The following is a 14,549-nucleotide window of genomic DNA, read 5'->3' on the forward strand; positions in this document are numbered from 1 at the left end:
GAAAATCACAGTCTTAAATGCAGGCAAGAACATGTGGCAAATTTGTCCCATTGGGCTCAAATTACCAGTACAGTTTTCAATAAACACTTTTACAGCATTTATCTACACCTGTGAACTATTTCGCTACTATGCAATATAGATACTACATGCACCTGAATGCAGAATTTCAAAATTTATTTCAGAACCTTGGTCATGGCTTAAAAAATGTCAGGATGGACGATAAATATGGTAAAAAAAAAAAGCGTTTTTATTCCAAAATAATAGGCAATCAAGAGTGGTCATTTGTGGTCACTTCCAATACTCTTCATCTTTAAACATTTGTTTGAAAATAATGACAAATACTTCTACCTCCACAGCGTGGAACGGGATTGGTGCACATGGAGGTGGCAGTGAGGAGTTTTTAGTACACTTAGAAGATGCATTAAGCAGTAGAAAGTGTGAAGAAACGGACCAGAGGAGAAGTTACACATAGCAACCAATCAGCTTTGAGGTAGCATTTATCAAGTATATTCTGTAAAATGATAGCTAGAAGCTGGTTGCTATGGACAAATTCTCAACTCTTTTCACTGCATGATATATCTCCCCCATATAGAGAAGCGTCTTATCTGAAAAGACAACAGGAAGGATGTTGGTGCTTCAGATAGGCTGTTTGTAACCGCCTTTCAATATTTTATTTATAAAATATAAATATATTTCTTTAAAACTGGTTCTAATTAATTTTGGAAATTGTTATGAAAGCAGCGGCCAGTGCGCCTATTAATCACTAACTGAATAATCCTCAGCAGTACACCCATGACATATGATGTCTTCAGGGGAGAACAGCAACAGAGAAACTTCCTAAGGTGGTCATCGGGTTTCCCTTTCACTTCTCTTCCCTGCTGAGGTTTTCCAGCTGTGACAAAATACTGCTCAGGTCAAAAGGCAGTGGTATGGACAGGTCGCCCTCGTTCCAGTAAGGGTAGCACCGTGGCATCTGGTCCACAGGTAATGACTTTGCTAATCTGCATCTGCACCTTTAAATAAGAAGAAAAGAAATGGTTGATGAGATTGAGTCCAGAAGCATCTGCACACCTAAACACTACAAGCTTCCCCAAATAATATCCAGTAAAGTACTTCTTTTAACACAACAACATATGTATATGTGCTGGAACATGAGAGTCTGTCATCTATAGGAAAGGAAGGGTATGAGAGTGTAAAACCATCCCATCATATGATAAAATCCTGTCCTGTCAGACACACTGCAATTCTTTAAAACAGTGTTTTTAGCGCATGTGACTCTATCCTACATTTACCACAACAATGCTCAATTTCACAAGTCAGATTTTGGTTAGTTTCACAGCACTTGAGTTACACAGGCGGACATTTATCAAGTCTAAAAAGTGGAGAAGTGCCCAAAAACAACCAATCAGCTTCTGTCATTTATCTAGCACAGTCTTTGAAATGACAAAATCTGATTGGCTGCTTTGGGAAGCTACTCTCCCTTCCTGTAAGGTTTGATACATCACAGAGTTAGGTTCCATTTGTGACTTTACACTAAAATATTTTGCTGAAATATTTTAACATTTTGTAGAATGAAATGAATCCTTTTGTCTAGTTAAAAAAGACAAATGATCAATATTTACATCTGTACTTCTTGGTAAGTTTCAGAAAAAGCAATGGTTGGTCAACTAAAACTAACAGAACTCTTAATATGGATATCATCATGGTTGTGCTTTGCCCTCTTTGTTTGGTTTATTGCCTCTATAGAACAGATTGGGTCCCAAACATCTGCTTCTCCCTCAGGTGGGCTCTTCCATTCTTCTTAATCCAACCCCACCCTGAAATGCGGCAGCAATCCTGTGAGTACTGCATTGGGCCTCTTTACTGGGTAATGGCAAAAACACTTAATACTTACAAAATTAGGAATAAAAGTGCAAATTCAGCCGTGTGATAAGTCAAAAGAAAGTTTCTCACACTTTTAAATTGACATAAAATTATATTTATCATTATTGTTTATATAGTGGCACCAATTACTCAGCTCTGTACAGAGAGAATATTTGTCATTACCCTGCCCAATTATAACTACACCAGTGGTTCTCAACTCCAGTCCTCAAGTACCACAGAGAGGAGGTCATGTTTGTGGATTAACCTGGGCAGGAATTCAACTTATACCATCATACTTTACACCAGAGGTTCCCATACTCTGAGTTTTGGGACCTCTGCTTTACACATTATTTAAAACGAGTGTATTATTAAAATAGTTCCAGCAAATACAACAATGAATGATTTCAACTAAAATAGTGAAACTGGTATTGTTGGAGGGTAAGATCTGTGCCCTTAAAAAATACCTGTATACTCTGTTCTGTGACTAATAGTATATACCATCGATAAAAATTGCATGCAGTAAATGGCAGTATTAATACTGTTTGCATTTATAAAATAATAATAGCAGCTATTACATTGCATATGGCTGCTGTTCATTTTCAACCTTTTCCCATCTTTCTTCATTGGCTCGGTTCCCAGCTGCTGTAACTTTGTTGTCTTTGTAATAGATGGCACTAATTGTTAGGTAGTCAATGCCAATATAATCAGGGGGTGAGAATAAACAGAATTCCTTGCAGTGCTGTGTACTGATCTTGTACATTTTTGCCCTATAACTCAGTGACAGAGTTTATATTTTAGAGACCCACAGCACACACAGGGCCTGATCCCAAGTCACACGCTATATCCGCGTAGGATTTTTTTCTTTTACTGCGCATGTGTCTGAGTCGCACTGCGCTGGAGTCTTGATTGTGTCCTTACAGACTCATAGTTGCGTTGTGAAATGCACACAAAGAAAAGTGTATTGGAAAAGTGCTGGGCGTTCCTGGGCAGTGACTGGGAAGAGGCTATACAGACGCACAGAGATAGTCCATCTTATGGGAGTGTCACAGGCATGTCACTGAAGTGGCTGCATACACAGACGCTTACATCGGAGGCCACACTCAGATGGAGACTGCGCCTACCATAGGGCTGGTGCAAGTTTCGATGGTGCGACTGATAGTGGCATCTAAAGACACACCAAGTACGATTGCAGCATCTAAAGTGGGCGTCTTGGGGTTCTAGAGGCATTTGCATAAAGGGCCTGATTCAGAGTGATGGAAGCTAATGCGATCGCAACTGCGTTTCCGTACGCAACTTAGCTGCGAAAATATGCAAAGATCACCTGAGCATAAAGACGCTCACTGCTGCCTTCTTACCTGCGTGCGGCGACGCATGCCTACGTAAACATCGGTAACATCAAAGCACATTGGCGGCCATCTTACCCTTGGGTGCTCTTCTGACACGCAGAGCAGCGTATGCAATTGCAGTGGCTAATTTATGCATGCCAATTTAGTTGCGTTTAAACGGACAGGCACGTCTGCATTTTTGTGACCACTTCCCATTGCCACCCCCAAACGCTGGCAGTCTGTCACTCACTTAGCGATGGATTCCTCCAATGGCAAACAATAGCTCGATCTGCGTGGAATTTGCATCTCTGAATCAGGCCCAAAGTCAGCCCCATAGTGTACAATATAGCCCTTATTTATAGTTGCATGTAAATTGGCTGCAATTTTGGCCACTTTATGTGTTGGTAAATAAATGCGGATACCCATCTGTATTCAGAGTCGGCTATCAGATGTGACTGCACTGCCCGCATCCATCTGCTGGTGAAAGTAACAGTCATCTCCATCAGTGCCCTAACCTTGGTGCAGGAGTCGGACAGATCTCTGTATATGCTCACCTCTGAATAGCCCGCAATTCCGTCTACACACCCTTGGCTTGCTTATCATACAGTACATGTGATCCTGCTGCCAGCCAGTTACACCCACTCAGTCACAAGTGGATATGTGACCGAGATGCTATCCAGTCTGGCTCACTCCTAGTTTCAAAAGTTGCGTATAGAAATGAGATTTGTTCTCTTGGTGCCGGTTAACTAGAGAACCATATATTCCGGTGGTATCTGATAATATTGCTGACAGTTACCATTGTTCAACATCTCGACATATGAAATCTCACGATTCTCAGAATGCCGACACTTAGGTTTAAGCACTGCCAGGAGGGTTGGGGTTAGGCACTAGGGGGGGTTAGGGTTAGGCACAAGGGGGATGAGGGGTAGGCACTAGGGGGAGAGTTAGGGATTATGGGGACTGTACTCACCAGAAAGCTGCTCATCAGACGTCTGGGCCAGAACTGCTCATCACATAACCACCAGGATCCGGAAAACGCTGCTGGAGGCACCGCTGCCACCACCAGGAACAGGTAAGTGACTGCTGGGCCACTAGAGATATTATCATGTCTACATGGCATCCGTGTAGACATGAATGCCCACAATCACCAAATTAAAATGCCTGCTGTCATGCAGTTTGGCTAAATCAAAGTTTTGTACATTATTTTATACAAAAGATCATGAGCAGAAGTGTCATGAAGAGTATATAAAGGTATATAAATAGTTTCCACCAATAACGCGTTTCACGGGTCACTGCCTGCTTTCTAAGATTATAGAAACATTCTGTAATTAGACATATATTGTAGGTTTTTCTTTTTTCCCAAATATTAATATCTTTTAAACTGTATAATTATTAATCCATTATGCCACATGTCTAATTACATATTGTTTGAATAATGTGAGGAAGCAGCAAACACGTTATTGGTGGAACGTATTTATAGACCTTCTTATGCTCTTGATCAGTGGAGGCTCCTACCTTTATGAGGGAGGGGGGCTGTCTGGACAGAAGTTCAGGTCAGTTGCGGATGGCCCAGGATCTGGTATGCATTGCGCATGCGCAAAAAAGTCTAACAATAAAAACAAAAAGCAGCGCATGCGCACAGAACCAGGTTACTAGGGACTGCAATGGCTGCAGGCCGCGGGAGTCAGATTGGGCTGACGTTACAGCAGGGGAGCGGCTTCTCATTGGAAACGCTCTCTCTGCTAATTGCTGTGATTAGCATGGAGCAATGGGAAGCCACTGCTACGCAGTTCCTGGGGGTGGTGAATTTTACAGGAGGGGGTACAAAACTGCACCTTAGATTCCCTACTATTTTTAAGCGGCAGCAACATTTACTAAGAGTCCTCTATCCAGAGAAGTGGCGGGGACCCAGGCGGGTATCTATAATAGGTGCAGTGAGTGCGCTGCACACGTGCCCCTGGGTCCAAGGTGGAACAGACCGCACACCCTGCCCCCATTATAGTCTTTATACTTATCTGTCCATTGACTCCAGAGTGCTGCTCACTGGTGACGGCCATTTTCCCGGTGACTCACGCATGTGCAGTACTGCTGTCCCTGGGAAAACGGCACGGGCGCAATTTTCCCGGAGACCCGCACATGCACAGTAGATTCTGGCACTTAGCCAGAATCTACTGCACCCACGGCTACTGCGGCACCGCCGGAGAGAGGAGGGGGCCCGCACTGAATCTGCACACGGGCTCCTTCCTCTCTTAAAACGCCATGCGGGGACGCACAGGTCTTACACTGTGATACAGTGTTTCTATTTATTATTTCTTGTTGTTTTTAATATCATTATAAAAGCAAGTTTTAATAGCCTAAACAACAAATAATAATGTCAGATGCAATTGTGACAGGTTCTTTTGTTTAACCATGAGACCTGAGTGGACTGAAATACAGGTCAAACAAATCAATGTTCCTTCACTTAGCCTATTTAATAGGAAAAAGAAAAAAACATACTGAATAAAAATAACAAAGGATCAAATTATATGTGGAGTAGCAAGGTTTGCACTAGTACAGATTAACGCAAATCTAGCACAATACTAAAAGAATTAGGTTACAAGGTTTACACTATAGTGTGCACCTCCTGAACACTGCTCTTAAATTTTGTATTTAAAGGGAAAATGTGTCATATTTATAAGTAGCATCTATTGCCATGTGGGTGGATGTAAGTGTAAAACATAACTACTATTATAGAGGAGAAGAAAACATCATTTAGATATAAAAAATAGCGTGCCATAATAAAAATGATCACAGCATTTTTAACCACAAGATTCTTTAGAGAAGCAAACAGGTAAAATTCAGAGCAATTAGAGACACATATTCTGAAGGTGATGCACAGATGCAGGAGGGATCTCATGTGGGTCCCAGTTCAAATGGAAGTGCAAACTATAGAATTGAAAAAGCATGTATTTGGCATATCATCATGAATAATCTAATGGGGAGTTTACAAACATAGGGCTGTATTCAAATGGCCGCGATAGTGTTGCCGCTGCCGCCGCCGGAATCTAATTTTCGTCTACATCGCGTGTTTTGGATGCGGAAACTTATTGGGCGTGCTCCCGCTATTCGCCCTATTCAAATCCAAAGGACGTGTCCCAGCAAAAAGTGCTGTCAAAAATGGGGAAATCAGCCTGACACCCCCCAAAAGATGCACTAACATTGGGGGGTCAATATAGATGTCCCCGAATAGCCCTGCTGAAGCTATTTGGGGTACTTAAGAGCTATTAATTGCCTCTAATTAGCGTCTTTGCACAAGTGGTGAAGAATAGCAGTAAGCAGTTTTTTTCTGGAGAAAATAAGTAGTCCTGTCATATTTGGGGTACTTGAAAATGGGTGCAAGCATGGTTTTTAATCACAAAAGTGAAGTTTTAAAAAACGCCCCTTCAGTAGGCACCTGCAATCCAAAAAACACCTTCCCTATACTTGGGGACCCCCCAGAAGTCTATTTTGCTAGTTTTTAAGTTTGTCACCAACTTGGCACTTTTTCGCCCCCAAAATGAAAGTACTTTTTTGGGGTTTGCGAAAGTATTTGTTTTACATTTTTTTGACACAGCTTATCTTTGGGGGACTGTCCCAAGGGTGCAGGGGGGTTTCCCGAAGTTTGCAAAACCGCAATTCTGCACTTTCTTCCGCCTGCTATTCATAGGCAAATCTTTTTCGCCTATTACAGTGCATTGACTTTCCGCGAACACGAAATGTCTTTGCAATTGAATACGGCGAAACTTTTCCACCTTGCAAAATGACGTCATCCGCGATACTTTTCGACGCTAATTGAATACGGCCCATAGAATGAATGTATTTTTTTTCTTGTGTTCGTATTATTGCTGTATGCATTTTTTTCACTACTAAGGGCCGAATTCAATTAGCCGCGAAAAGCCGAGTCACAATAATTTTGCTGTATTCGCCTGTTTTTAGGCGATACTTTTTCCATGCGCACTCCCGCTTATCTCCGTATTCAATTCCAAAAGACGCAAAAAGCCAAATAGGTGAAATCAGCGAATAGTGAAACTGGCGAAAAGTCCCTTAGATTTTGGGGAAATCAGTCTGTACCCCAGAAAAAGCTAACTAACTAACATTAGAAATCAATATAGAAGTGTCCTAATAGCCCTAATAAAAGTGTTTTGTGTTCTTAAAGTGTCAGAATTGGCTGTTATATGCTTATATGCATAAGTGCTGAAAAATGATAGAAAGCTATTTCTTTTGGGAAAAATAAGTACCGAGGTCAGATTTGGGGTACATGAAAATGGGTTCTAGCATATTTTGATGTCTCTAAAGTGAAGATTTAAGAAATCTGAAAAATACACCTGCTGCAGCCTCGTGCAATCTTAAAAACACCTGTCTCATCCAAACAGACCCCAAAGTACCAGGCCCCCCACTTTTCAACCATTTTCCAACACTTTTTAATTTTCGCCCCAAAAATAATTTTTTTTTTTTTTTTTTAGTTATTTTGACTGATCAGTCATTAGGGGTGCGTGGGGTGGGGGGGGGAGTCTCCAAAGGGTTCTGGACCAAATCCCCACATTTATACCCCAAAATAGTGATTTTGCACTTAAATTCGCCTGCCTATACATAGAGAAATCTTTTTTCCACTTAGGCGAATACTCCTGTAACTGAATACGGAGATAAGTTGGAACCAGGCGAAAAGTCCAAATGGCGAAAACGTTTCTCCAAATGGCACTTTTCGCAGCTAATTGAATATGGCCCTAAATGTACAAGTGTTGCGCTAATCAAGACATCTATTTATCTAGGCTAAAAGGAACTAATTAAAAAACATGCATGTTATACTTAATTCATATAACTATAACATTTATTCAATAGTAGTACTTAGTATCTTTTTTATGTAAATATAAAAATGGAAAATACAACTGTATTCATCCACATACAATAAGTTAATATCCAATGTATTACACTTCAAATTAATGCAAAGATAAATATACTGTGGTATATATTGAAAGGGTAAAGTCGCTCTAGAATGGATAATACAGTGTATGTTTATGCATAGACAAAGAGGCTATGAGATCTTTACCGGGATATCCACTGTGTGTCCTCTACTAGATCATTTTGTGTAGAGACAAGACCACGCATGAGGTGTTATTGTTATAAATCCTTAATGTGAGAGGGAACACATAACTTACAGCCCGCACTCCTCCCTGTCAGTTGGCTCCTGCTTAGCCGGTACACAGGAAGGTAAGTTATATACAGGTCTACGTGGTTACTAGCAGGAGCAACAGCAGCCCGCCTGCTCCCTCCCTCCAGGGGCATGCACCTGTATAGCAGTACAATTCACCGTGCGGCGGGCAAATCGCAGGACCATGAGGAGGGGGCATGGATGGTATGCATCATTTAGCCCTGTACCCCCCATACTGAGTGGGTGCGATGCGGGAGTTCCGTACACCCTTCCAGGGGTGAGGGGGGCTACCCGAAAATTTGGGAATCTCCAGCAACTTGGTAAGTACAGTATGGTTCTGTCTTGTAAAAAAGTAGTTCTCTCATGTACTATACCTGGAAATACTCTGACATTACATGATGTCATGAGATTTTTCTTCTAAACATGGGGGATATTCCTTCCACACTCAGCATGACAGTTATAAACCTCATATTGTGCATTGTAAGACAAGACTAATTTTAACATCAGCCTTTGTGAAGGGTGACAAAACAGAATCCAGAAAGGGTATAGTGATTGTACAGCGCATGTACAATACTTGTGAGAGTTAAGAGTCGGTAGAAAAGCAAATAAATAAGTAAGCAGCAAACTTACACCTTGGCAAATCCATGTTGCACTGCAGGTGGGGCAGATTTAAAAAATGTGCAGAGAGATATAGGAATAAAAGTAATAGGCTGTGGCTTTGAGATATCGGCAAGTCCCGTGTGAGACTGTTCGATGTTTTACAGTAGCAGTCATATAATAGGCAAAACCAGAATCATTTTGCCTAACAAAAGACTGCTGGCACGGGACTCGCCAATGTATCAAAGCCGCAGCCCATTACATTTACCCCTTAGAGTTAGGAAGGGGTGTGTCCTTGTTGAATTCTAAATTGCAGTATAAAAATAATGCTGTCCAGCATTTATGTGCTTTATGCATAGGCAGACAGTATATTTGCTGCATACAAAAATAATAAATAAATAAATGTATTTGCACTGCTTACATTGCAACATGGTTTGTACAGGTGAAAAGTTTTTTTTTTTTGTCTGAATTGGCACAGTACATGTGCATACAGTCTGATGGTCTATTTATACCAAAGGTAAATTGAAATGCTGGATCTCACTTATGATGAGTGCACAAATCAAAATGCCTAAGTTCTACATCGGTGTTCACCAAATGTTCTGACAAATACCACAAACAAGTAGAACTTATTCTGGGTCAGAGTGGAGTGGGCCGATCTGAAGCGGAGCACTATATAAAAGGAGCACTTTATGAAAAATCCCACTGTCTGCCCCTTTAGTATCATTTCTTTCTTTATACTTTAATGTCTGTCACCTACAATACTGCTTAGTTTAACAAAGGGCTCGACAAATACCGGTCACCATGACAACAGTTTTACCGTGCTGGGACATCCAGGGCTGAAAGTAAGAACTGCAGAGCTTATGGCAGATGTGCAGCTCCTAGACGACCACAGCTCCTTATTATAAAGTATTCCTCTTTTCCTGTTTTCTAAAAGAACAGTTGGCACAACAAACGTAGCTGATCATCGGGTGCAGGATTATGTCATAATGACCAGCCTGTGATTGTAGACGGGAGCACCAATAGCACCTCTTAGCTGCCCGTGTGAGATACACGCTGAAAAGAACCAAAGATTAAGGGCTTTTTGGAGCACCCTTGGCATTATCTTAGCAAGGAGAGGCCCAGATATTGTCTAACCTTATTGTATATATACATTTAGGTATCAATTCAATTATGTGCGACTAAGTTGCGAAGCAAGTAAGTTCCTGCCACACTTTAAGAACCTCTGAATGTGCACATTTTTGTTTGAAGCCCCATATACCTACATACAAAAATCCACGAGTCCAGTGTGAGATCGGGCCATGAGAGGGCGTATTCATCTGCTGTCACCGGCATTCCTATGCCATTGCCACGGCAACTCGCCCCCCTTGCATGTAATTGAATCTTTCCCTTGCAATAGAAAATGTTAAAAGAAACTATTGCTAATATTGTGACAGCAAACAATTCACAACTGTGCTGTATCTCTGTATTATGCACCTGCCGTTGTATGAGGTCACAGCTGGGATTGTTTATTTAACTACAGAATTACAGTGATTACAATTTATCCTAAACAGTCTACAGGCAAGTGGTTCTTCAGCACCAAAGGAACAAGGCATGTCGTAGACGCAAACACCACAGATAGGTTAGCTCTGTTTCTTCTAGAAAAGTTTTCATATATTGTGCTTGGGGACGATGGTCTGACACCTAAACTTTTAACATGACTCCTAGATTTTGTTGACCTGTGCTATAACTAAATATATCGCTTAAATGAACCGTGATACATGCGGCACATTTGTGTATATCATTTACATTAACAGAGGGCAAAGCGCCTGATGTTAAATAAGGGGACTAGATTAACAGTATAGGATGAGAACCTTCATCGGCTCAGACCAGGTGTGAACATGCACCCATCGCCGCAACAAGGTGTGCACCAGAAATATAACGGGATGTAGTCAGTTTACCAGTGGACAGAATGACAGTTAAACATAGGTGTCGAAATCCTGACGCCAGTTTAGATACTGACGCCGGAATCCCGACAGCAGTCATCCTGATCATAAGTGTAGCGAAGCACCTTAGCTGTTAGCTGCCGGGGGAAGGGTTAGGTTTAGGCACCACGGGGGGGTTAGGCTTTGGGGGGGGGGGGGAGTTCAGGTTAGGCACCACTGGGGAGGGTTAGGCACTAAGGGGATACCGAGCATCGGGACGCCGTTGTCGACATTTTGACAGCTGGCACCCCGATTGCCGGTGTTTCATACTCAACCCATTATGACATCTACAACCATTTACTCTCAATAAATTAATTTTGCTTTGCAGACATGAAATATGGATTGTGCATAACTTGGCAAACCCAACAACTATGCATCTACTTCATACTTTCCAATGAATGTCCTTACTCTGCAATGCTCTTTCCTGTCGGTAAGAGAAATGTCTCTAAAACACAGCTAATTACTTTGTACCGTAAACCTGTGTGTTTTGGGGAAACCTACTCACAGTCGTGCAAACCAAAACATATGCCAGCACAAAAGATTACTGAGCCCTGCACTTCAGCCATATTGTAACTTAGAACCAACTCTATCTAGATATTTCTGCCAATGCCAAACAGCTGAACACAAACAGTACTAAGGCACATTTACATGAAAAACTGAAATTAATTTATTGCATTTTAAAATAGAAAAGTTTTACAGTCATAAAGCAAATTTCCTTCCATCCATAATAGACAAACTGAAAACCAAAATATGTCCATAATTCAACTACAACTTTCTAGAAGGCACTGTATCAGATATGGTCAGTGTTTATACTGGCATTTTCCCTGAAAGGTAATGAAGTAATATTATTAGTACGTAATTCACTTAAGGGGTTTATGTATCAAGTAGTGAAAAGTGTGGAGAATTGGACCAGTGGAGACGATGCCAATAGCAACCAATCAGCTCTTACCTATTACTTTATAGACTGTACTTGATAAATGCTACTTCAAAGCTGATTGGTTGCTATGGTCCACTTCTTCTCAACATTTATCACTGCTTGATACATAAACCCCTAAGGCTCAAGTCTAGGCAATCAGTATTAGTAAACACATAGATATTCAAACCAACATCAGTTAAACAACAAAGAACTTGCTATAAAGCCTGACATGAACTTCAAAGAGAACGTTCTGAAATCGTCTGGACAAGCTTCTGTAGATCAGAAGGAAATAAACATCCAAAAGCAGAATTAATCTCTATGTAAATAGTCACATCTGCCGCAGAAGAGGTGTTATGTAATAAGAGTAGCCAGAGTACAGTAAGAAATTGTTTGCAGATGACAGTAACACTGTGTCAACACTGAAAGAAGCCTATTCTCTTGTGTCATCAACAGGACTATGACCTTCATGCACTGTTGACATGTTGCAATCTTCTCCCAACTTTTTTATGAACCATCACACACCCACATTTTGTTAATAGGAAAACTTGCTTTCTGATGGCATTCTACCCAAATTAGCAGGCTGCCAACATCAATGGATGAACATGCTCTAAAAGGGACTGGAATCTACTGACATAATATTTATCACAACTGGCTTGGGGAATCAGCAGTAGTGAGGTGTGTACCAGGATTGAATGGTAGTGTCAGAGGATAAATTTGCATTCAACCCGGATTTGCCCTCTTCAGCCATGTATGCCCCGCTGCTGAATCCCCCTGGCACATCACAATAAATACAGCAGGGAGTTTCTATCTCCTTGAACTGAAAGGCTCTTTTAATCTCCAGGCTAACAAATCCCTTTGCAGGATACATTACAGTACACAGGCCTGGCGCCACTGGTATTAACGCATTCCCTCCAGCATCACTCCCCATCCCTTAGCCTCCATCTTTAGCACTCACTAAGATAGGACACAAACTTCCCCATTAGTTTACACTCCAGTTAGATCTGTAAGCAATTTGGCCACACAAGACAAAATTGCACAAATCCGGGGCTGGGTTGTTAAAGGCTAATTAGCCTATTTATTAATAGGTCTCCTATTCTGTCAATGATGATGCTTTTTTTATTGCCACCAATCGCATCGGTAACCTTTTGTTGTATTGGGTAAAATAAAATGTTAAAATCGTCCTATCGCCAGTGAAAACATCCGTCTTCATTGGAAAAAGGGGATTTTCACATTTAAATAAGTCGGACTCTAATTTAGATAGTTCAGTATGTAGCTTAAGCAGTTAAAGCAAAGAATGGTCCTAGATGAGGACTGATGTAAAGAACATTAGTGGAATATAAACTCCTAAAATGAAGACAAAAAAAGCCAAATCCCCAATGTCTCTTATCTTTATATCTCATTAGCACGATCATCTTCTATTGGCCATGAAAATTTGTCTATTAAATTGTTTATTACTGGTCCTATAGAAAGCACCTTTCGGCATTACATGTAAGATTTCTCAGAAAATTGAAAGTAAAACAAAATACATTAGAAACAATGCAAAAAAAGTAAAAAAACACCCAAATGTCCATTCTTCAATACAATGTAAAAAATTAATTCTTCTTAATGGTGTCTGTCCCTTGGGATTTATAAATGGACTTATAACATGACTTCTGGCACCTCCTGAGCCAGTGTCGCTGCATGTTTTATGGTCTCCCTGTGGTCCTCTACACTCAGCCCATCGTACATAACACGCTTCCGCGGAATCACCGTATAACATCCTCATATATCTCCTGCGTTCACGATTCAGCTTGAGATAATAGCATCTGTTAACATGCACTAAGTACTATCACAGAGCACATCACTTCATAAATAATAAGATTAGCCGACCTGCAGGCCCCCGCAGAAAGAGTAATGAGTTTAAATGTTTCTCATTAGTTATTTAAAACAAAGGGATTAAAGGGACAGGCAGTTGGTAATCAACAGTGGGCCTTCTGGCATGAATATTCCAGCACTTGTATAAAGGCTAGGACGTGTAGAGATATTTGGGGAGAGTAAGGGAACTATTTACATTTCCACTGTCTGAAGGGCATTTGATTAAGTAAATAATTCCCATTTTTGTAACAGTAAACTGTTTCCATTTTCAAATGCTAATACTGGTTGAAAAATACTTATTTTGGGCATCCCATTTATTTTTCTGAGATACTTTACAAAACTCAAGCTATGTGCTAGATATAATACATATATTGCATTCTCATTTGCTACTGTTAATTGCACACCATTAACATATCAGTGTAAAACAGAAAGTTAATCCAAACATATTTTCTAGAATTAAAAGTTACCAAAACCTTAAAATAACAATAAAATAAAAAAACAAGCTGATGCACCACCAATATAATACATTATTATGCTATTATTATCCTTTGTTTATAAAGCACTGCACATTGAAAGAATTATTGTGTTCCCCCTCATTTGGATCTCATTTCATTGGTGGAGAAATATAAACAGTAGGCAAGTATGCATTTAAAATATATGATATTGTATGTAATCCCGCTATATAGTTTACTGATAGCCGTTCATTGTTACTCATAAATAATATTTTGTAAAATAACCCAAATGTCAAGTGTCTGATGGTAGTTTTCTTTTTAAATAGCCTTTTACACACTAATACTTGCCCCACATGTGAAAAATCTAGTTGGGTTGATCATTGCTAGCTGATTGGATCTGTAAGCAATTTGGTC

The 14,549-nt window shown here is 40.5% G+C and overlaps 1 protein-coding gene across 1 annotated transcript in view; it reads right to left on the reverse strand.

The window, feature by feature from the left end:
• Positions 1-635: 635 nt before the first annotated feature.
• Positions 636-14,549, reverse strand: part of FTO (FTO alpha-ketoglutarate dependent dioxygenase) — a 345,229-nt gene continuing 331,315 nt past the window's right edge. Inside the window, exon 9 of the mRNA XM_088471946.1 lies at positions 636-1,013. Within this exon, the coding sequence (XP_088328072.1) occupies positions 863-1,013 (151 nt within the window). The 3' untranslated portion in view covers positions 636-862. The remainder of the gene's footprint in view (positions 1,014-14,549) is intronic.

The sequence above is a fragment of the Taudactylus pleione genome, unplaced genomic scaffold (genome assembly GCF_031769625.1).
Source record: "Taudactylus pleione unplaced genomic scaffold, aTauple2 ptg000117l, whole genome shotgun sequence".
In the NCBI taxonomy this organism is placed as follows: Eukaryota; Metazoa; Chordata; class Amphibia; order Anura; family Myobatrachidae; genus Taudactylus; species Taudactylus pleione.